The 21,731-nt window shown below is 41.9% G+C and overlaps 1 protein-coding gene across 1 annotated transcript in view; it reads left to right on the forward strand.

The window, feature by feature from the left end:
• Positions 1 to 8,559: 8,559 nt before the first annotated feature.
• The window catches only part of VPS41 (VPS41 subunit of HOPS complex), a 185,476-nt gene continuing 172,304 nt past the window's right edge, over positions 8,560 to 21,731 (forward strand). Inside the window, exons 1-2 of the mRNA XM_047842845.1 lie at positions 8,560 to 8,605; positions 18,344 to 18,382. Of these exons, the coding sequence (XP_047698801.1) occupies positions 8,585 to 8,605; positions 18,344 to 18,382 (60 nt within the window). The 5' untranslated portion in view covers positions 8,560 to 8,584. The remainder of the gene's footprint in view (positions 8,606 to 18,343; positions 18,383 to 21,731) is intronic.

A 21,731-nucleotide genomic window follows, 5' to 3' on the forward strand; every position in this document is an offset into this window, starting at 1 on the left:
TTGAATTCATGCTTTAAGTTAAAAAATTAGTTTTGTGCTTTTCTGTCAAAAATGTGAAAGAAGTTGAGTAAGTGGATTGCACATGAGCAGTCTATGTCTGGGGAAAATCCAAACAGATGGCCTCTGAACTATTGCTTAGTAAGACATAAAATAGGAAATCCAAAGGATGAATAAAGGATTTCGTAAATTATTCAAAATTACCACATTAGACTATTTCCAAAAAATGGTTTTTTAGGCATTTCTTGATATTTCCAAAGAACTTTTAAGACAACTTCAAGGGACCTCTGACCAAGCCATACCATTTCTACAGTTTTCTTAGGAAATATTTAAGTAAACAAGTGTTAAAAGAAACAATGCTTATCACAATATAGTTTATAATAGTGAAATTGAAAGCAATCCAAATATTCAAAAGTAAGGGGTTGGCTACATAAATTATGATAATCAACTCAATAGAAGACTATCCAAGCATTGACAACTGTACAGCTCTATATTTATTTATGCAGAATTACATTTTTGATATATTAATAAATTTAAAAATGTGCCACAGAACTGTAAAGTACAATCCAGATTATGTTTAAAATTCACCTTTAGGTATTCCTCCTATATAGAAAATCTGGAAAAATATCCTCTGAAAGTATTGCAGTAAACGTAAGAAAAAATCCTTCTGGAGTCTCTTCTCTCTTATTCATTATGGCGTTATAATTGACAGATCACTTACATATTACCTTTTTCATTTTACAAAGAAATTAATCTTCACCATTCCCCTTAGAAGTCCATAGACGTGAGGTATTAACATACATAGAATGATGATCATTTATGAGAAATGGGATTTTCTATCCTCACTATGGGTAAGATACTACTCTATGCACACTGTAATTGTACAGAAAATCACATTTTCTTAAAAAAAGAGAGAGATAATTTTTTTTTAGAGCACTTTCAGGTTCACAATAAAATTGAGAAAAATGTACAGAGATTTCTCATGTATGCCTCTGGCCCTACACACGCATCACCTCCCCAACTATCACCATGCCCCACCGGAGTGGTCCATTTGTTACAGCTGATGAACATACACTGACACATCATTATCCCCCAAAGTCCATAGTTTACACCAGGGTTCACTCTTGATGCTTATTCTATGAGATTGGACAAATGTATAATGACACATATTCATCATTATAATATCATCAGTGTATTTTCACTGCCCTAGAAATCCTTAGTATTCTTCCCATGTATCCCAACCCCCTCTAGGCCACCCCCAGCTCCTCAGCCCTGGCAACCACTGATCAATTCACTGCCTCCATAGTTTTGCCTCTTCCAGAATGTCACTTAGGTGGAAGCATGAAGTATGTGAACTGTTCAGATTGGCTTCTTTCACTTAGTAATATGCACTTCGGTTTCTTCCATGTCTATTCATTTATTGATAGCTCATTTCTTTTCAGTGCTGAGTGAAATCCTGTTGTCTGGACTTAAAACAATTTATTTATTCAGTAAATTTATTTATTTATTCAGTAACTGAACTGGATGTATGGTTATGTTTTCACCCACTGGACAACATCTCGCCTGCTTCCAAGTGTTGGCAATTGTGATTAAAGCTGCCATAAATGGGTCTTTACGCAGGTTTTTTTGTGGACATGCTTTCAGTTTGGGGGGGGTAAGTACCAAGGAGTATGATTCCCGTGTTGTATAATAAGAGTGTGTTTAGTTTTGTGAAAAACCGACAAACTGTCTTCCAAAGTGACTGTACCAGTTACGATTCCCAACAGCAATACATGGGACAACCTTGCCGACCTTTGGTATTGTCCATGTTCCAGATTTTGGACATTCTAATAGATGTGTAGTTGTGTATGCCATTGCTGTTTTGATTTGTATTTCTCTGCTGACTTGTGATATAGAGTATCTTTTCATATGCTTATTTGCTATCTGTGTATCTTTTTTGGTGAGGTACCTGTTAAGGTCTTTGGCCCATATTTTAATTATTTTTTTGCTTTGTTTTCTTTGTTTTAAGAGTTCTTTGCATATTTTGGGTAATGGTCCTTTATCAGATAAGTCTTTTGCAAATATTTCCTCCCCATCTGTGTTTTGTCTTCTCATTCTTTTGACATTGTCTTTTCAAAAGCAGTTTTACATTTTAATAAAATCTAACTTATCATCAGTTTCTTCCATGGATCATGTCTTTGGTGTTGTAGCAAAAATGCATCACATACCCCAAATCATCCAGGTTTTCTCCTATATTATCTCCTGGGAGTTTTATATTTTTGCATTTTACATTTAGGTCTATGATTCATTTTAAGCTAATTTTTATGAAGTGTGTAAGGTCTATGTCTAGATTCTTTTTTTTTTTTTTTTTGCATGTGAATGTCTGTCTAATTGTTCCAGTACCATTTGTTGAAGGGACTATCTTTGCTCCATTGTCCATTGTATTGCTCCTTTGTCAAAGATTGGTTGACTGTATTGATGTGAATCTATTTCTGGGCTCTCCATTTCTTCCAATGATATATTTGTCTGTTCTTTCACCAATACTACCTTGTTTTGATTACTATAGTTTCACAGTAAGTCTTGAAGTTGGGTACCATCTGCTTTCCAACTTTGTTCTTCTCATTCAATATTGTGTTAGCTTTTCTGGGTCTTTTGCTTCCCCTATGAACTTTAGGATCAGTTTGTATCTATAAAGTAACTCGCTGGAATTTTGATTGGGAATGCACGAACACTATAGACCAAGTTGGGAAGAAGTGACGTCTTGACAATATTGAGTCTCCCAATCCATGAACATGGACTGTCTCTTCATTTATCTGGTTCTTTTTTAATTTATTCATCAGAGTTTTATAGTTTCCTTATATAGATCTTGTACATATTTTGTTAGATTTATATAAAAATATTTTAATTTGGGGAGTGCTAATATAAAAAGAATTGTGTTTTATTTTTTTAAAGATTTTTTAAAAATGTTTTTTATTTATTTTGAGAGAGGGAGTGCAAGCACATGTGTGGGGGGAGGAGCAGAGAGAGTGGGAGAGAGAGAATCCCAAGCAAGGTTGTCAGCACAGAGCCTGACATGGGGCTCATTCCCACCAACTGTGAGAACATGACCTGAGCCAAAATCAAGTCAGACACTTGGGGTGCCTGGGTGGTTCAGTCGGTTAAGTGTCTGACTTCAGCTCAGGTCATGATCTCATGGTTCTTGAGTTCAAGCCCCGTGAGTTTGAGCCCCGAGTTGGGCTCTGTGCTGACAGCTCAAAGCCTGGAGCCTGCTTCGGATCCTGTGTCTCCCTTTCTCTGTGCCTGTCCCTTGCTCACACTCTGTGTGTGTGTGTCTCTCTCTCTTTCAAAAATAAACATTAAAAAAAATTTTTTTTAAAAGTCAGATGCTTAACCGACCGAGCCACCCAGGTGCCCCAATATTAAATATAATTTATTGTCAAACTGGTTTCCATACAACACCCAGTGCTCACCCCAGCAGGGGCCCTTCTCAATGCCCATCACCCATTTTCCCCTGTCCCCCACCCCCCATCAACCCTCAATTTGTTCTCAGTATTTAAGAGTCTCTTATGGTTTGCCTCCTTCCCTCTCTGTCACTTTTTTTCCCCCTTCCCCTCCCCCATGGTCTTCTGTTAAGTTTCTCAGGATCCACATATGAGTGAGAACATATGGTATCTGTCTTTCTCTGCCTGGCTGATTTCACATAGCATAATACCCTCCATAGTATTATGTCTTTAATGTCAAATTCTACTTGTTCGTTGCTGACATATGGGGAAGCAATCGGCTTTTGTATACTAAACTCGTGTCCTGCAAACTTGCCATAATTGCTTATTAGTTCCAGAAGGTTTTGATCAAATCTCTCAGATTTTCTACAGCTAATGCCAATGGCTAACAAAGATAGTTTTATGTCTTCCTTCCCAATCCTTTCCAAACTATAAACTTTCATTTATTTATTTATTTATTTATTTTTTGCCTTGCTGATTCCTAAATGGTGTTGAAACAATGTGTTGAGAGGGGACATCCTTGCCTTGTACTTGGTCTTAGTGGGAATGCTTTGAGTATTATGTTAGCTTCAGGTCTTTTGTAGATAGTCTTTATCAACTTGAGAAAGTTCCTCTCTATTTTCAGCTTACCACAAGTTTTTATCATTAATAGGTGTTTCTGCATCTATTGATATGATCATGCGATTTTTCTTTTTTAGTCTGTTGATTTTATGGATTACATTAATTGATTTTTGAATGTGAACCAGTCTTGCATACCTGAAATAAATCCAACTTGGTCATGGTCTCTAATATTTTCATACATTTAAAAAAAATTTTTTTTCAACGTTTATTTATTTTTTTTGGGACAGAGAGAGACAGAGCATGAACGGGGGAGGGGCAGAGAGAGAGGGAGACACAGAATCGGAAACAGGCTCCAGGCTCCAGGCTCTGAGCCATCAGCCCAGAGCCCAAGGCGGGGCTCAAACTCACGGACCTCGAGATCGTGACCTGGCTGAAGTCGGACGCTTAACCGACTGAGCCACCCAGGCGCCCCTCATACATTTTTAAACTTGATTTGTTAATATTTGGTTGAGGCGGATGCCTGGGTGGCTCAGTTTGTTAAGCGTTTGACTTCGGCTCAGGTCATGATCTCACGTTTCCTGAGTTCAAGCCCTGCGTTGGGCTCTGTGCCAAAAGTTCAGAGCCTGGAGCCTGCTTTGGATTCTGTGTGTCCGTCTCTCTCTGCCCATCCCCCCATCATGCTCTGTTCTCTAAAATGAATGAATGTTAAAAAAAATTTTTTTTAATATGTTGTTGAGTATTTTTGAATCTGTGTTCATGAGAGATATTGGTCTGTCATTTTCTTTTCCTGTAATGTCTTTGTCTGATTTGGTATTAGGGCAATGCTGGCCTCATAGAATGAGTTAGGAAGTATTCTCTCTGCTTCCATCCTCTGAAAGAGGCTATGGAGAATTGGCATGATTTCTCCTGTAAATTTTCAGTATAATTCACCGGTAACATATGTAGGCCTTTCGAAAGGTTATTAACTATTGATTTGATTTTTTAAAAAATAGATATAGATATAACATTGTCTATTTCCTCCTGGGTGCTTTTGGAAGATTGTATCTTTCAAGGAATTGGCCCATTTCATCTAGATTATCAAATTTGTGGACATAAAGTTATTCACAGTATTCCTTTATTATCCTTTTAATACAGAATCTGTATTGATGTCTCCGCCTTCATATCTGATATTAGTAATTTATGTCCTCTCTTTTTCTTAGTTAGCCTGCCTTATTGATTTTATTGATCTTTTCATAGAAGCATCTTTTTGTTTTGTTGATTTTCCCAGTTGATTTTTTGTTTGTTTGTTTGTTTTTGTTTTTGTTTTCATTGCTCTGCTCTAATTCTTATTACTTTTCTTCTGGTTGCTTTGGATTTAATTTGCTCATCTTTTCCTAATGGGAAAATTTATGTTACTGATTTTAGATGTCTCTCTTTTTTTTTCTAAATTGTGCATTCAATGCTATAAATTCCCCTCTAAACACTGCTTTTACTGCATGCCACGATTTTTGATAAGTTGTGTTTGCATTTTCATGTAATCAAAAATGCTTAAGATTATTTCTCAGGATTTATCTTTTGACCCACTTGCTATTTAGAAGTGTTGTTTACGTTCCATGTATTTGGGATTTTCCAGTTATCTTTCTGTTATTGGTTTCTAGTGTAATCCGATTGTGGTCTGTGAGGAGGAGTGTTATGACTTCTGTTCTTTTGAATTTGTTGACGTGTGTCTAATGGCCAAGACTGTGGTCTATCTTGGTGAATTTTCCATGTGAGTTTGAGAAAAATCTTTATTCTTACTTTTACCTCCACAGTTTGTTTTTTTAAGCTTATTCATTTATTACTTTTGAGAGAGAGAGCGAGAGAGAGAGTGTGTGCGTGCACACAAGTGGGGGAGGGGCAGAGAGAGAGAGGGAGACAGAATCCGAAGCAGGCTCCAGGCTCTGAGCTGTCAGCACAGAGCCTGACATTGGGCTCCAACTCACAGACCGTGAGATCATGACCTAAGCCAACGTTAATGCTCAACCGACTGAGCCATCCAGGTGCCCCAGCCTCCACAGTTTAAAGGTGGGAGGGTGGACTGATGGGCAAAAAAAAAAAAAAACCCCAAAAAAAACCCAAGTGATTTGCCAAAGAATGAAAGACTGTTGGGCTAATTACTTCTCAGACTCTAATGTTCATATATATACCCTGGGGAGATATTAAAAGCCAGCTTCTGGCTCTAGATCTTCGGAGGGGCCCTAAACTTCATTTCTAAAAGGCTCCCAGGTGATATTGATGCTGCTGGTCTGTGGACCACGCTTTCAGTAGCACGAGGTGAGAAGATCTCTTAGACAAGGGAGCCAAAAACTCTCATTTCATAGGAGGAAACTTGGGGCTCTGAGATCACAGATGAATTTCATCTTGCCCACAGGCACAGTGTGAACCTGCTATCCTGTAGTGGGGTTTTTCCTCTCATTCATCATTCTGTATCTCTGTCTCTTCACTTTCTGGTCTGTCCAAAAGGACACAGAAGATCCAACGCTCATCATATTTTGTTATAGTCAAGAGAGTATACTGAACGGGTGCAGACCTGGGGACTCCAGAGTCTCTGAGGTTTGCATGAGCAGAGGATAATCTGCAGAAACTTTGGCTACATCTTTAGTTAAACCCACTAGAGTTTTATGGGTGTGTCTAGATCATAATGGGAAAAGGCAAAATTAGAATTAGGTAGAAGGGCTAGACTTATTTCTTTCTTCCGTGGAGGCTGAACTGAGGGTTCCTGCACCTTTTTAGTCTGTGTAAAGCTTCCTGTCAGACATGAAGTAGTGGGACTTGAGCAATGTTTGGGTCCCGGTTGCTTTGCAAGAGATCTTAGGAACTCAGACTAGAAAGGTCAAAACTCGGAGTACTCGGTGCTTGGTTATGGATATCTAAATGCCTTGGGTTGGCCTTTCATCAATCCTTTGTGACTGAGTGATCAGCAGACTGGGAGAGGGACAAGAGCAAGTGTTAGAGGAAGAGGTCATTCAGGCCCTGGAGAGAAGACAAGTGTCTCGCATGAGGTCACTTAGGCCATGAGAATCATGGGTTGACCAGGTTATAGCTAGAGACCTCCTTCCATGCCTTCCTTGTAAGTTGGAGTCAATGAGGCACGGGGGCAAAAAGGGCACCGGGCACCCACCACGTGCTGCCATTTGTGACACCGTTTTCTAGTTATGAATTACTGGAGATGATTGGAAAGAAGAAAATGTCTGTTTTTGGATAAGATATTGCAAATTCCTGAGGATTAGGAAGGAGAGTTTTATAATGTTCAGAAACATGGTGGGGGGATTATTCGTTTTAAAGGATGGACAAAAGACAATGGTTTTACAGACTTTACCAAGGATAAATTTATATTCTATCTTAAATATTTATAGAACATATCTAATAAAAGTTTAACAACTAATTTAATTAAACAATGGAGATTTTTTTGTTTTAAATTTCAATGTACAGATGCCAAAAGAAGATGTCAAATGAAAGCAGCAAGCAGTACAAGCAAGCCAAATATTTTTAAAATATAAGTCCTTTTTTTTTTTTAATTTTTTTTTTCAACGTTTATTTATTTTTGGGACAGAGAGAGACAGAGCATGAACGGGGGAGGGGCAGAGAGAGAGGGAGACACAGAATCGGAAACAGGCTCCAGGCTCTGAGCCATCAGCCCAGAGCCTGACTCGGGGCTTGAACTCACGGACCGCGAGATCGTGACCTGGCTGAAGTCGGACGCTTAACCGACTGCGCCACCCAGGCGCCCCTAAAATATAAGTTCTTATCTGGTTCTCCACTGCAAGGACTGATTTATGCTTTATATTCGCTGAATATATTTGTTAAAAAGGACAAGACACCTTTTAGACTAGGAAGCATTTGCTAATCATAGAGTCTTTGGCATTAAACATGGCCAAATTCTATTTTTTAAAAAACTTTTTAAATGTTGTATTCATTTTTTGAGAGAGAGAGAGAGACAGACAGACAGAGCAGAGTGGGGGAGGGGCAGGGAGAGAGCGAGAGGTAATCAGAAGCAGGGTCCAGATCAGATCTAGGCTGTCAGCAGAGAGCCCTATGTGGGGCTGGAACTCAGGAACTGTGAGATCATGACCTGATCCAAAGTCTGATGCTTAACGGACTGAAGCACCCAGGTGCCCCAGAGATGGCCACATTCTAATCTTAGTTCTGCCTCTTACAGGTGTGTGACCTCTGAGCCATGGTGTTCTCCTCTATAAATAGGGGTAACACTAGGGATTGCTTGGGGGTATTAAATGAGAAAATGTTTGCAAAACTATAACCACAGGGCTTCATACATAGCGAATATTAGTAAATAATGTCATAATCATGGAACCAGTAAGAACAACAAAAAAATAAATCATGAAATCAACAACGGTTTTGTTCAGATTCTCCAGGGGCCATGTCCATTGAGCTAGGAAAGTCAGAAGCAGAGATGCACGAAATGACGCCCCGGTTCAGAGGCGCTAAAACTACATTTCCCAGCAGCCCCTGTTTCCAGTGTCTCGGTTTCTCTCATTTCCGGGTCTGTCATGTGACTCTCCGGCTGCATCATGGCGGAAGCAGAGGGGCAGGTAAATGCTGCAACTGTTAGGCCGGGGAGGGAGAGGCGAGGTGAGGTGATCCGGGCTTGGAGCCGAGTGTGTGGAAGTTCGGAGCTGCCAGAGGGCGAGGCAGGCCCACCGCGGGACGCGCGAGGGGCGAAAGGCCATTTCGGGGAGCAGAGGAGAGGGTGGGATGGCTGCTCTTGGAGGGCACCCGGGGAAAGCTCTCCGACACACCCCCGGCGTTGGAGGGGCGGCCTTGCTTTGTCGCTGCCCCAGTGACCTGTCTTCAGTGAAATTTTGGCTGGATGGCAGCCTGGTTGTCCCAGGAACTGACTGCCCTTGGGAAGCGTCGAAGTGAAGACAGTGAGAGTTGGTTTGCAGGAGGGCCAGGAGAGAGTAGATGATGAATTTTGTTTCGTACATATTGTTTTTAGGTGCAAAGCTAAGTCAACTGTGACGTGCAGCAGTAGTTAAGTGCATTTGTCCTGGAGCAAAAATGTCTAGGCTCCAGTGCTGGTTCTCTTTTTTCTTTTCTTTCTTTCTTTTTTTTTTTTTTTTAATTATTTTATTTTTTGAGAGAGAGAGACAGACAGAGCACGAGCGGGGGAGGGCAGAGAGAAAGGGAGACACAGAATCCCAAGCAGGGTCCAGGCTCCGAACTCTCAGCACAGAGCCCCGTCGTGGGGCTTGAACCCACAGACCGTGAGATCATGACCTGAGCCAAAGTCGGACACCCAACCGCCTGAGCCACCCGGGTGCCTTTGGTTCTCTTTCTTAATATGTGACTTTGGGCTAGTTACTTAACTTTAAATATAAGATGGAGATATAAGAGTAACATTCTTGGAGAGTAAATAAGTTAGAGGGTAGAATAAGCACACCAGTTAAACTGCTTAGTAAAAGTAGGGCTCAGTAAAAGTTACATGAGATTCTTTGTTGCTGACAGAACATCAGATGGCAATGCCAGTCCACACATGGCTATGTGGGGTTGGAGTTTAGAGTAGTAGATAGTGAAGGCAAAAGAGTTATTTTCATACACGTGATAGTGGTAATCAAAGCTTAGTTGAAATGACAAAGTACTATCAAGAAGACAGAAAAGTGCAAAGGCCAGAACTAATTGTCCATCTACAGGGTCATTTCAGGTTGGCACAGTTTTTCCTTACAAATTAACAAGGCCATCAGTTTCCATAATTGTCTCTAAAAAGTGGTGTATGATGAGCTGTACCATAATGAAAGAAGTTTAGCTACTTGATAATTTATTATCAGTGGTATTAAGAATACCACTTGTAACATACTTCATTTATGTAATGCAGAGTTGCCCTAAGTACATTTGATATACATCAGTAATTAAGAAATAAAGTAGAAATTTGGTTTGGGTGGTCGTTGTGGTAATAGGAGTGTTGCTACCAGCCACTGAAGCCTCCTTTTTTTGATTCAGTCACTTCAAGGGAAAAATGCTTGTTAAGCACATGCAGCTTCGTGAGTCATTGCTGGGTTTGATGATAGTGGTGAGATTGGTTTTCACACTGTTGGTCTTTCTAGTGGAAATAACAGCTTATTTGTTGTTTGATTTCAAACCAAAACGGAGTGCCTGCGTGGCTCGTTTCGTTGAATGTCCGAACTCAGATCAGGTCATGACCTCACGGTTTGTGAGTTCGAGCCCCACATTGGGCTTGTTGCTGTCAGTGCAGAGCCCGCTTCGGACCCTCTGTCCCCTTCTCTTTCTGCCTCTTCCCTGCGTACGCTCTTTCTCTCTCAAAAATAAATAAAACCAAAAGCCAAGACCTTAGATACAGGGTAGTAGAGATGGAGAGAGTTGCTCTCAGTATTTACTGCTGTTTTGTGCAGAAGTTTGGCAAAGCTGTCTGATATAAAAACACACATAGAAAGTTAGTGATATAGTAAGTATGCTTTGAATTTTGATGGTACTTTTCAGTGTAAAGCCTTCACATCACATTTGGTCCTCACAAAGTAATTCTGTGTGGTGAATGTTTGTTCTGATATATAAGTCAGGACCAGCACCTCCTATGTTCCAGGCCTGCCAGTGGCTTCCCATCACACTCTGAGGGAGTCAGCCTCCTTTATAATACCCTAGTTGCCCTACAGGACCTTGCCCGATTGTTCCTTATTCCTTTTCTCTGACTTCGTTTTCTACTCTTCTCCTCTTCTCCCCTTTTGTCACTCTGCATCAGCTATACTTGGCTTTCTTACTGTTCCTTCAACAGGCTGGCCTGTTTCTACCTCAGGGCCTTTGCTCATGCTACACCCTTTATTGACCTCATATATCCAGGGCTTTCTTCTGGGGTTCCTTCACGTCTTTGTCCACGTGTTATCTTTTTGAGTGAGACCTTTGATTGTTCTTTGAGACCTCTTCCTTGCATTATTTTTCTCCTTAGTGCTCATTACCATCCAACATAGTATGTTTTAAACTTTCTACTTATTTGTCCTGTGTGTTTCTGTGTTCATTTCTGTATATTCTCCCCATTTGAACATAAGCTTCATGACGCAAAGAATTTGTTCACTGCTGTTTGCCTGACACCTAGAGTAGTGCCACAATATGTGTTAAATGATTGAATTTTACACATACGCAACTGGAAATTCAGACAACATAAGTAATTTACTCAGGCTAGTGTGTGTAATAAATTTCCAATCTTCTATTTCCAAATAGAAATGCGTTTTCCAGAGCTCATGTTTTTTCCCACTAGAACACCCTACCTTTTAAAGAATACTTGAGAACCTAATTGTAATTTTTTTTTTTTTTTTACTTTATGAAGTAGAATGAACCTTATCACCTTAATAAATTTCCTTCAGGTCATAATTTCACCTTTGACACTTCAACAGCCTGAATATAGTTAAAGCAGGCATTCATCTCCCCGACAGGGTCATTCTCAAAAAGACCAGTGGTCCATTGTCAATGGCAGAAAGAAGCAGACATTCACAAATTGTCGTTCTGTTTTTTTAAAGCTGGTAAATAATCGTACCTATGTTATCAATTCTTTTAGATTAAAAATGGTTAGATTTTTCTCACCTTGGTTGATTTGTGCGGTAGGGAGCTGTTGAAATCTGGCCTTGTGTCTACAGAGTTTTGAAGGCTAAAAGTGAACAAAAGTGGAGTTAAATAAATTTGTTAATTGTTCTGTTCGGCCCCCTTGAACCTTTTAGAAAATCTTTTTTTTTAATTAATTAATTAATTAATTAATTAATTAATTTTTAGAGAGAGAGAGAGAGCATGAGTCGGGTAGGGGCAGAGAGAAAGAGAGAGAGAACTCCAAGCAGGCTCCCCACTGTCAGGGCAGAGCCCGATGCAGGACTCAAACCCACAAACTGTGAGATCACGACCTGAGACGAGATCAAGAGTCAGTCGCTCAACCGACTGAGCCACCTAAGCGCCCCGAACCTCTTAGGAAGTCTTGACCTAATTTTTCCCCTTAAAAAGCTTTGAGACCTGAGATGGGTATTAAAATGAGCTGTGATGACAGGTTAGGGCAGAGGAAGCTTTTTTCTTGGCATCATGCACTGGAAATGCAGACAGACCGCCTCCGTGATGAGCAAGCCAAAAATAAATCTCTCCTCTTAACTTTTCTTTGTTTTTACTTTTTATTATTTTTTAATTTTAGAAAAAGAGTGAGCAGGGGAAGGTTCGGGCGGGGGGAGAGAGAGAGAGGGAGAGAGAGAGAGGGAGGGGGAGAGAGAGAGAGAGAGAGAGAGAGAGAGAGTGAGAATCTCAAGTAGGTTCCATGCTCAGCACAGAGCCCAGTGTGGGCCTCAATCTCATGATCGTGGTGACCTGTGCCGAAATCAAGAATCAGACACTCAACTGACCGAGCCACCCAGGCGCCCCTCTCCTCTTAACTTTTCTGAGCCTTGTATTCTTTGATGATTGCTTTTTTTTTTTTTACCCTTTAATTTTAGAAAGAACCAAAGTAATAAGATCTATATTGAATTCACATAATGTAAAATCGTTCATGGGCTCTCAAGCTACGAAATCACTTTTTTGGACATGATTGAACATTTTTTTAAGGCACTGGGAGGTCTTTGTTTATGCTCAGTACAGGGAAGGGAGTTCACAGAAATAACCACATGTGTATAGTTTGGAGAAAGGACTCACACCCTGTATTCTGCCTGGGAATTTTCTAACCAGTAGTTTTACTTAGTTCCAAAATGATTTACAGTTGACCTTCATGATCATGGATGCCCAACAGTATTTGTTGAGACCTCTCTTATGAATAACATTCTGCTTGGAGTCTGGTTGTTTGTATATTTGTCTTATGTCTACTACAGACTGCTGAGTCCTCAAGAACGAGGACAGAGCTCACTCATGCGTGCATGTCTCACAGGGCTAGTGCTTTACAGGTACTAGGTGCTTAGTAAAATGTTTAAATGAATTTATTCGGGAGGAGAATGAATGGCCTTCTGAATTGAAGATGTCAAATTGTAAGTGAGATGCAGTAGAATTTGTGTTATGTTAGCTTCACTTGAAACTTTCAAGAGTTATTCATTCAAATGTATTGTAGATGACATTTCCTAAATTCCTTACTCTGCCAGCTCCCCGGGTACCCTTTCATCTTTCCTACCAACCATCAGGGAACCTGGTCTATTAAAATATTTGACCATCTATTCCTTGACAGGAGAGGAGAGTTTCTTTTTTGAATTTTCCCTGTGCGTTTTAGAATTGAGGATTTTTTTTTTTTTTTTTTTTTAAGAGAGAGTGTGAGGGCAGGAGAGGGTCAGAGGAAGAGAGAGAGAATCCTTCAGTAAGCTCCAAGCTCAGTGCAGGGCCCAAATGGGGGGTTTGAGACCATGACCCGAGCCAAAACCAAGAGTTGGATGTTCAACCGACTGAGCCACAGGAGCCCAAAATTTGGGGAAATTTTATCCTTATTGTAGAGCATTTACTGATTATCAGATGACAGTTCATGAGCATGTACACACCCATGCGAGTGTACCCCATGTGTAAAATAAAAATCACATCAACCAATACTTGCCTGTGGACAGAGGCATTTACGCTCCAGAAATCTTGTGAGTCTGAAATGAGATTATGTTAAAGTGGCCAGGTCAAAGTGCCTTATATGTGGGACTAGAGTTTATTATCTAGACTTGGGCTTTACTCAGTTATATACTATTCTCTTTTTTTACAGTTTGATAAAGATCTTTTGAAAGCAATTTGACTGATAACTAAAGGAAAAATAAAGCCCCAAACAGGCAGTTGCTAAAAGCACAGAATCCGGGAAATTTTTAGAGGATCCACTCTTTACTGTGTAACTGAAGTGTAGTCACAAATTAGCTAGACGTGGTTATTGCCTTATAAGTTTTTCTGCTCATCTTTGTCTGGGCTGATTGGCTGGAGTCCGGCATCACTAGCTGATTACTAGCGGTCGCCCCAGTACCCACGTTACCACCTTGGGAGGGAGCACTCATCCAATCTGGGGTTCTGCGTTTCATGCATTCCCCATTCTTAGCTGTTCAGTCACGGTTGCCTTTGTTTCTGCCGGGGACCTGGTCCTCCTCGGTGTTCTTGTTCCCAGATGTTTGTGATTCTAGGTTCTTATTTCAACTCAGCAAATCTGAATCTGTGAAGATGGCATGTTTGCATGGGTCCTACCCAATTCCCCAAACTAACCTTATGCGATTGTGATGTGAAGTCAGATTTGGGACTGGGTCACTGGGTGGCCTGGCTGGTCCCTTTTTCCACACTGGGCAGATGTCCAGATTTTCCTTCATTTGCAGAATATGATGAGTGCTGGAGCTGAGCCGTGGGGGGTTAAGCGGGGTACCCTGAGTCTGCCCACTCTTGTCAGCCCCCCATGTACTCTTTCATCTTTCCTACTCAACCAGCCTACTGCCTGAATGCCCCGAACTGGCCACAGCTCCTTTGAGCTTTTAGAAATTGAGGCCTCAGGGCGCCTAGGTGGCTCAGTCCATTAAGTGTCCAACTTCGGCTCAGGTCATGATCTCACAGTTTATGGGTTTGAGCCCTGCACCGGACTCTGTGTCAACAGCTCAGAGCCTGGAGCCTGCTTCGGATTCTGTGTCTCCCTCTCTGCCCCTCCCCCACTCATGCTCTGTCTCTGCCTCAAAAATAACAATAAACAAAAATTAATTACATAGAAATTGAGGGCTCGATGATACCGGGATAGCAGGTACATATCACACAAAATATATCCTCTTGCCTCTGCCTGTGTCACATGTTGGGATCTCTCACACCCTGTCTTCCATTAAGCTCAGCTGTGTCCCAGTTTGTTGACAAGGAGAGAAGGTGGCCGTGTAGCGTTGAGTGTTTCAGCTCTGTCCCCAGGCCAGGCTGATTGCCCGGAGACTGGTCTCTGCTCTGTTTCTTCATCCTGCAGACAAGGGAGCTGGCCTTCCTCAGGCTCCAGCCTCCCTATTTCCCCCAAATTCTGCACCCTCCCCCAACAAATAGTGTGTATAGATTCAAGAGGTCACATGTCAAGCACCAAGATCATTAGGTTTGGATATATGCTTGAGTTTAGGGGATTGGTTTGCAACAGAAAGGTAAGGTAGCATTCCACTGTTGCCCAGATTTTATCTGGCTATATACTTGTCTCTCTGTGCCTTCTAGCTCATCATTTTTGCTTCAACCAGAACAGCACCATTTTATTATTGTGGTAAAATATGCGTAGTATTGACCACTTTAACCATTTTTTTTTTTAAAGTTTTACTGTATTTATTTTGAGAGAGACAGAGACTGTGTGAGAGAGGGAGGGGCAGAGAGAAGGAGAGAGAGAATCCCAAGCAGGCTCCGCACCACCAGCCGGAGCCCGACGAGGGGCTTGAACTCATGAATCGTGAGATCATGACCTGAGCTGAAATCAAGAGTTGGACACCCAACCGACTGAGCCACCCAGGCGCCCCACCACTTTAACCGTTTTTAAGTGCATTGGCATTGTCAGTGCAACTGTCCCCACCGTCCATCTCCAGAACTTCTCATCTAGACCTGTTAAACCCTATCCTAAACCCCCCACCCTGTCCTCCCCCCAGCCCCTGCCAAGCTCTGTTCTACTTTCTGCCTCATGTACTTGGAACCCTGCAGTATGTATCTGGTTTATTTCACTTAGAAAACAACACAGTTTTGTAACTTGTATTTTCATGATTTGTTTGAAGTTCTTGGAAAGATACAGAGTATGAAGCTAAAAAACGGTTGAAAACCACTGCCCCTTTCTAAACCGTAACCTTTCCCACCGTTCAGCCTGGCTTTTGGAGCCCTCTCTGGGACTTTCACTTCATGTCTTCCGATTTGCCCCTCAGTCCCCAGGGCATTAAGCAGCGGGGCTTTTTGAGTGCATGAAGCAAGGAGGTAGCAGACCAGGCTCATTCCTGAAGTCACTCTTGCATGGCTTTGGTAGGATTGCGGGCAAAAGTGTAATTTTTCTTGAGGCCGCAGCTCAGTTTGGGAGGTTCATGCTGGAGTGGGGGTAAGTTTGAGAATGTCCTGGAGTAAATGTTCTCACTGATACCAACAGCCACAGGAAGCTTCTGTGAGAGCCTGGTTTTCTTCTGCAGGCTCGGGTTTTTGAGAGTCTCATGCCTCCTGGTATCACAGCCTGGCACCGCATGGTTTTTGGTGCAGAGTCAAGCATATAATTTGATTTTGGGGCGCCTGGGTGGCTCAGCCGGTTGCACCTCCGACTTCGGCTCAGGTCATGATCTCATCATGGGTTTGAGCCTCACGTCGGGCTCTGTGTTGACAGCTCTGAGCCTGGAGCCTGCTTCAGATTCTGTCTTTCTTTCTCTCTCTCTCCCTCTCTGCCCCTCCCCTGCTCACACTCTGTCTCTCAAAAATAAATAAAGGTTAAAAAAGATTTAAAAGAAAAGAATATAATTTGATTTTGAGCTTTTGGTTGAAATTGGTGGGTGGAGACTTACGCTTTGGTTTTAACGAAGAACGTAAATGGAACATTTGTCCTTTTACCGTATGTGTCTATATGAATGTATCTCAAAAAAAAACCAAACCAAAACAAAAAACCTTCCTTAGGTTTAATGGCACTTTTCTGAAAAGAGTAATCCAGTGTTCCTTTAAAGTTCTTGAGCTGGGGATAGAAATCTAGGGGCAGGTCATTGGCATGGTCGTCAAAGCCTTGTTTCTCGAATGTTAGTAACTTACTATTCAGGGACAGTCAGGGGCGGAAAGGGTGTCAGAAGTCGTTAAGTTCAGCCTCTAAGCCTCAGTGTTCTTACCTCAGGGGTCATTAGGAAATTCTAAGATGCTGGGTACAAAGCATTTAGCATTGTGGGATATATATAATAGATGTTCAGTAAAGATGTCAGAATAGTGACTGTTAATAATAAATGGAGTGTGTCCAGAAGAGAAGGATCATGGTAGTAAGTGGATGAGAACCAGGATCTGGGGATGGTTAGCACAGCGGAAAAACAATTTAGAAGGGCAGGCATGATACGTGTCATTAACTCTCCGGAGAACTGTCAAGTAGTAGAAGAATTGGATTTTTTTATGTGTCTTATTGGTGCCAAGAACAAAAAGTTCCTATGGCGAGATCGTAGCTCCAAATTAATAAGCATTTTCTAGTACTTAGAAGAACCTTACCGCGTCGGGGTGTGGAGGAGATTCTCATGTTCATCGTGGTTAATGGCACAACTACAATAAAATTCTTAATCACAAGTCACATTCGTCCCTGTTTCACAGATGGCCTCTCAGAGCAAGTACCGTATCGTCCACAAGGCTGTTGCAGAGGCAGCCTGTCACCTGCAAGGTTCTTAGGAATTTCCTATGAATGAAATTAAAATGTGTGCAAACACCAGATTTGTGTTTAGCCTGCTTCGCAACCAGAACTGAGTAATAGAAGCATCTAACTTTTGTTAAAATGTTTATTTTTTTTCTTGAAAAATATTAGTACTTTCCAAGATGTCCTTGCCCCATTTTTTTCGTTCTTGTATAGCTCATGGATTGTTGCAAAATGCTTACATTCAGTGTCAGCATATTAGTTGTAACCTTTTATTGCTATTGATATCTATAAGTACGTTAAGTAAATCTTCATTTTGCTGACCTCTTTGAGGATGCGTGGCATCAGCAGATTCTCTCTTTCAGTGGACAGGTGAGAGATTAGCAGGATCGAGTCAATTTTTCCCTTTTTGCTTTGTTTTCTCCAGAACAGCAAGATTCATGCTCTAGCAAGAGGGAAACTGTGTTAAATGGCAGAATTCATCTTCTGGCTAATGGTTTTAAGAGTGGATGTAAATTATACAGCTTGTTTGCACAACGGCTGATAGGTACCACTCTAGGGGAATTCTTTTGTAAAAAGCTGTTTAAGCAAGACCATCATTTTGACTCAACCAGATTAATAGCATAGTAATTAATAGCACAAGGGCTTTTCAGTATAAAAATTGGCTCACGGATAATTTGAGACGGCAGCTTCCTCTTCCCTTCCGTGATCAGTAAGGCTGCTTTGCTGGACCCGTTTCCATTTTTAGCGAAGGAAAGAGCCTTCTGTGTCTTCCCATGACAGTTCCCGAGGTCATTCGTCAGCCTGCTGACCACCCGAGGGAGGTCAGCAGGAGCAGTGGGTCTGAGTGGCCCCAGAGTGACCGTCTCAGTCCTGCCACGCGTGGGAAGTGGAGGGAGGCCTAGGAGGGTCACACCATGTGGAGTCCTTTCAACTGTGGTTGCAAATTACCTCCCAGCAGGGCAGGTGGGTGTTGGTGGCGGGGATGTGGTGACCCTTTTCCCTCAAAAATATGTTATATTTTATTCTTTTGTCACCTCTTCTGACCATTCTCCCCCTCTGTGCTTTGCAGGAAACTGAGTCTCTCGAAGAATCTACAGATGAGTCTGAGGTAAGGTGGGTGGTTCAGGAGCCTGAGGATTTCTTGTTGCCACATGATCCCGTGCTTGTTTTGCCTCGTGGGGACTGGGGTGCGAAGGGCAGTACGTGATTGAACCTTGGGGAACAACATGCCAGTTGTCTTCAGAAATATATTAAAAAAAATTAAGGCTTATTGATTTTTGAGAGAGAGAGAGAGAGACAGCGTGAGTGGGGAGGGGCAGAGAGAGAGGGAGACACAGAATCCCAAGCAGGCTCCAGGCTCTGAACTGTCAGCACAGAGCCCGATGCAGGGCTTGAACTCACAGACTGTGAGATCATGACCTGAGCCAAAGTCAGACGCTTAACTGACTGAGCTGCCCAGGCGCCCCCCAGTCTTCAGAAATATTAAATGGATCGGCTTAAATAAGCAGGAGAAGGAACAAAACACTTTCTCCTGATCTTGAATGGTACTTTAACCCAAAGTGCCTTGGCAGTGGGAATTTTGATACAAAGTTTTACAAACTAATCTTGGCCTCTTTAAAAATCTGAATTTTAAAACAACCGCTGTAGGTTCTACCATACTTATTTTTTTCTTCATTCTTTTAACGAGTATGGCATGCTCACTGGTGTAATTTATCAAGCACCAAAATTAGAGTTTAGTTCATAAAATAAAAAGGAGGAAAGTCACTTCCTTAAAAACTGTTAAGAAGCTAAGTTTTGTTAAAGTTTGTATTTTAAGGAGAATAAAGTAATATATAGGGTGGGCTTTTTAAGACAAATTTCTTTTCAAGACTATGCATAGGAAATAGGTTTAAGCATAACAGAAACTAATGAACCTACCAATTTTACGGATGGACTTATTGATAATAATACTTATATTGTTTCCTTATACTATTTCATTTAGCTCAGGGGAGTGGAAAAAATATGTGTGATAACCTGCTGGAAATTCACACCAATGTGACTATAGCCAGTATAATATATAAATTTGGGTTGATATTGAGTATAGTTATTACATGGAATTTGTTTCCTTTTTCAAGGAAAAGGTGGGCTTAAACATATTCATCTGGAGAACATCTTATATGTTATGCTATTATGTGTTTGTAGTTCGGTGCTGCAGGCATGGTTCCTAATACCTTTACTACTAAGGACCTGTGATAATCTCTTTGGGGCTCCTGATAAGGCACTGCAGAGTTTGCTTATAGATATGGCATAACACTTGTTAATTTTTTGTGTGTGTTCATTTGTTTTTGAGAGACAGAGACAAGATTGTGAGTCTGGGAGGGGCAGAGAGAGAGAGAGAGAGAGAGAGAGAGAGAGAGAGACAGAATCTGAAGCAGGCTCCAGGCTCTGAGCTGTCAGCACAGAGCCCAACATGGGGCTCGAACTCACGGACCCTGAGATGATGACCGGAGCCGAAGTTGGCCGCTTAACCGACTGAACCACCCAGGCGCCCCAAGGTTGTTCTTTTAAAGTTGAACAAACCGAGACCCTGCAGGTAACCTGTCGTAATGTCGTGTAGCAGGTTCACGGGAGAAGTGGGTTCAAACTCCAGCCCCCAGCATTTTGCTGTCTAGCTCTGATAGGTGGGGACTGAGGGAACTGGAATCCGGCCTCAGGTTCATATCTCAGCTGTACTTTATACCTGCTGTGTGGCCTTGGAGGTAGCACCCAGCTCCTCTGTTCCTCAGTTTCCTCTTATGGAAAATGGGGTCGTTGCTGACTGTGTGGCTGCCATGACGATTAGGTAAGATTGCTCTTTGCACAGCATCTTGTACGGTGCTAGCACCTGGGAAGCAAGCAGTCCACGTAGGCTAGTGATTCTCAGCTTGTGTTTTAAAGGTAGCGCTGGTGCCCATTCTACAGCCTGGGGCTTCCACTTGAGGGCTTGGAGAGGCTTCCCGAGACCCTGGGAAAGCAGGTGTTCTCCCCAATACTGTGGCTTCTAATGGGTCCATGGGCCAGCGAGGTAGTCAGGCTGGTGGTAGAGTCGGTCTGGGGCTTTTCGGTGTAGCAAGTTGGTTTATAATCCAGCCTTTGGAGCATTTTGTCTTGGGTTTGTCCATTTGAATCACTTTCCGGTTACAGGATTGAGATTGTGAGACACTGCTCAGTTGCTGAAGAATCTTTATTTTTCCTTTTCTCTTCTTCCCACTAGGTTTTATAACAGTTAATTCAACTTGCACAGGGCAGGCCTTTCCTTCTTATACTTCTGCCTTTTCTTTATCCAAGTGCTCAGGTGTTTTTCCATTCCTTTTCTTTCCCTTTTTTTTTAATTTTTAATGTTTTTTTTTTTTTTTTTTTTTTTTTTTGAGAGAGAGAGACAGAGACAGAGACAGAGACAGAGTGTGAGCAGGGGAGGGGAGAGGGAGACACAGCATCCGAAGCAGGCTCCAGGCTCCGAGCTGTCAGTACAGAGCCCGACGTGGGACTCGAACGCACGAACCATGAGATCATGACCTGAATACGACATGTCCGAATACGGACACTTAACTGACTGAGCTACCCAGGCGCCCCAGTATTTTTCCATTTCTGCAAGCAACAGTATTTAGCGTTTTCAGCCATGGAATTGTAACAATTTATCTGTTTCCTTATGAATTGCTGCATTTCTTATAGACAGCTTTTATATTGGGAAGACCCTAGTGTTAGGTTATTCTAAAGTTGTTATTTAAAACATTTTTAAATTTATTTTTAATTAAAACATTTTTGTGGTAAACTACACATAAGGTAGAATTTGCCGTCTTAACCGTTTTTAAGCGTACAGTTTAGTATTGTTTAGTGCAGTCACGCTGTTGAGCGAACCTACCTCCGGAACCTGTTCATCTTGCACAACTGAAACTCTGTGCCCCTTGGATTACAGCTCCCCGTTCTTCCACCCTGCAGCCCCTGGCAGCCACCACTCTACTTTGTGTGTTTAGGAGTCTGACCACTCTAGGTGCTTCGTGTAAGTGGACTCATGCTGTACGTATTTGTCTTTTTGTGACTGGCTTATTTCATTTAGCATCAGGTCCTGAAGGTGCATCTGTTGTGTTACCTGTGTCAATTCCCCCCCCCCCCTTTTTTTTCTTAATTTTTATTTATTTTTGAGAGAGACAAGGTGCGAGCAGGGGAGGGACAGAGAGAGAGGGAGGCAGAATCCAAAGCACTTTCCAGGCTCTGTGTCATCACAGAGGCTGTTGCAGGGCTCCAACCCACAAACGGCGAGATCATGACCTGAGCTGAAGTCAGACGCTTAATGGATTGCACCCCTCCTTCTTTTCTAAGGCTGAATAATATTCCATGGCATATACAAACCACATTTTACCTAGTCATCTCTGATGGGCACTTGGGTTGCTTTTACCCTTTTGTTTTTGTGAACAGCGTGGCAATGAACAGGAGTGTAA

The sequence above is a fragment of the Prionailurus viverrinus genome, chromosome A2 (genome assembly GCF_022837055.1).
Source record: "Prionailurus viverrinus isolate Anna chromosome A2, UM_Priviv_1.0, whole genome shotgun sequence".
Taxonomy (NCBI): Eukaryota; Metazoa; Chordata; class Mammalia; order Carnivora; family Felidae; genus Prionailurus; species Prionailurus viverrinus.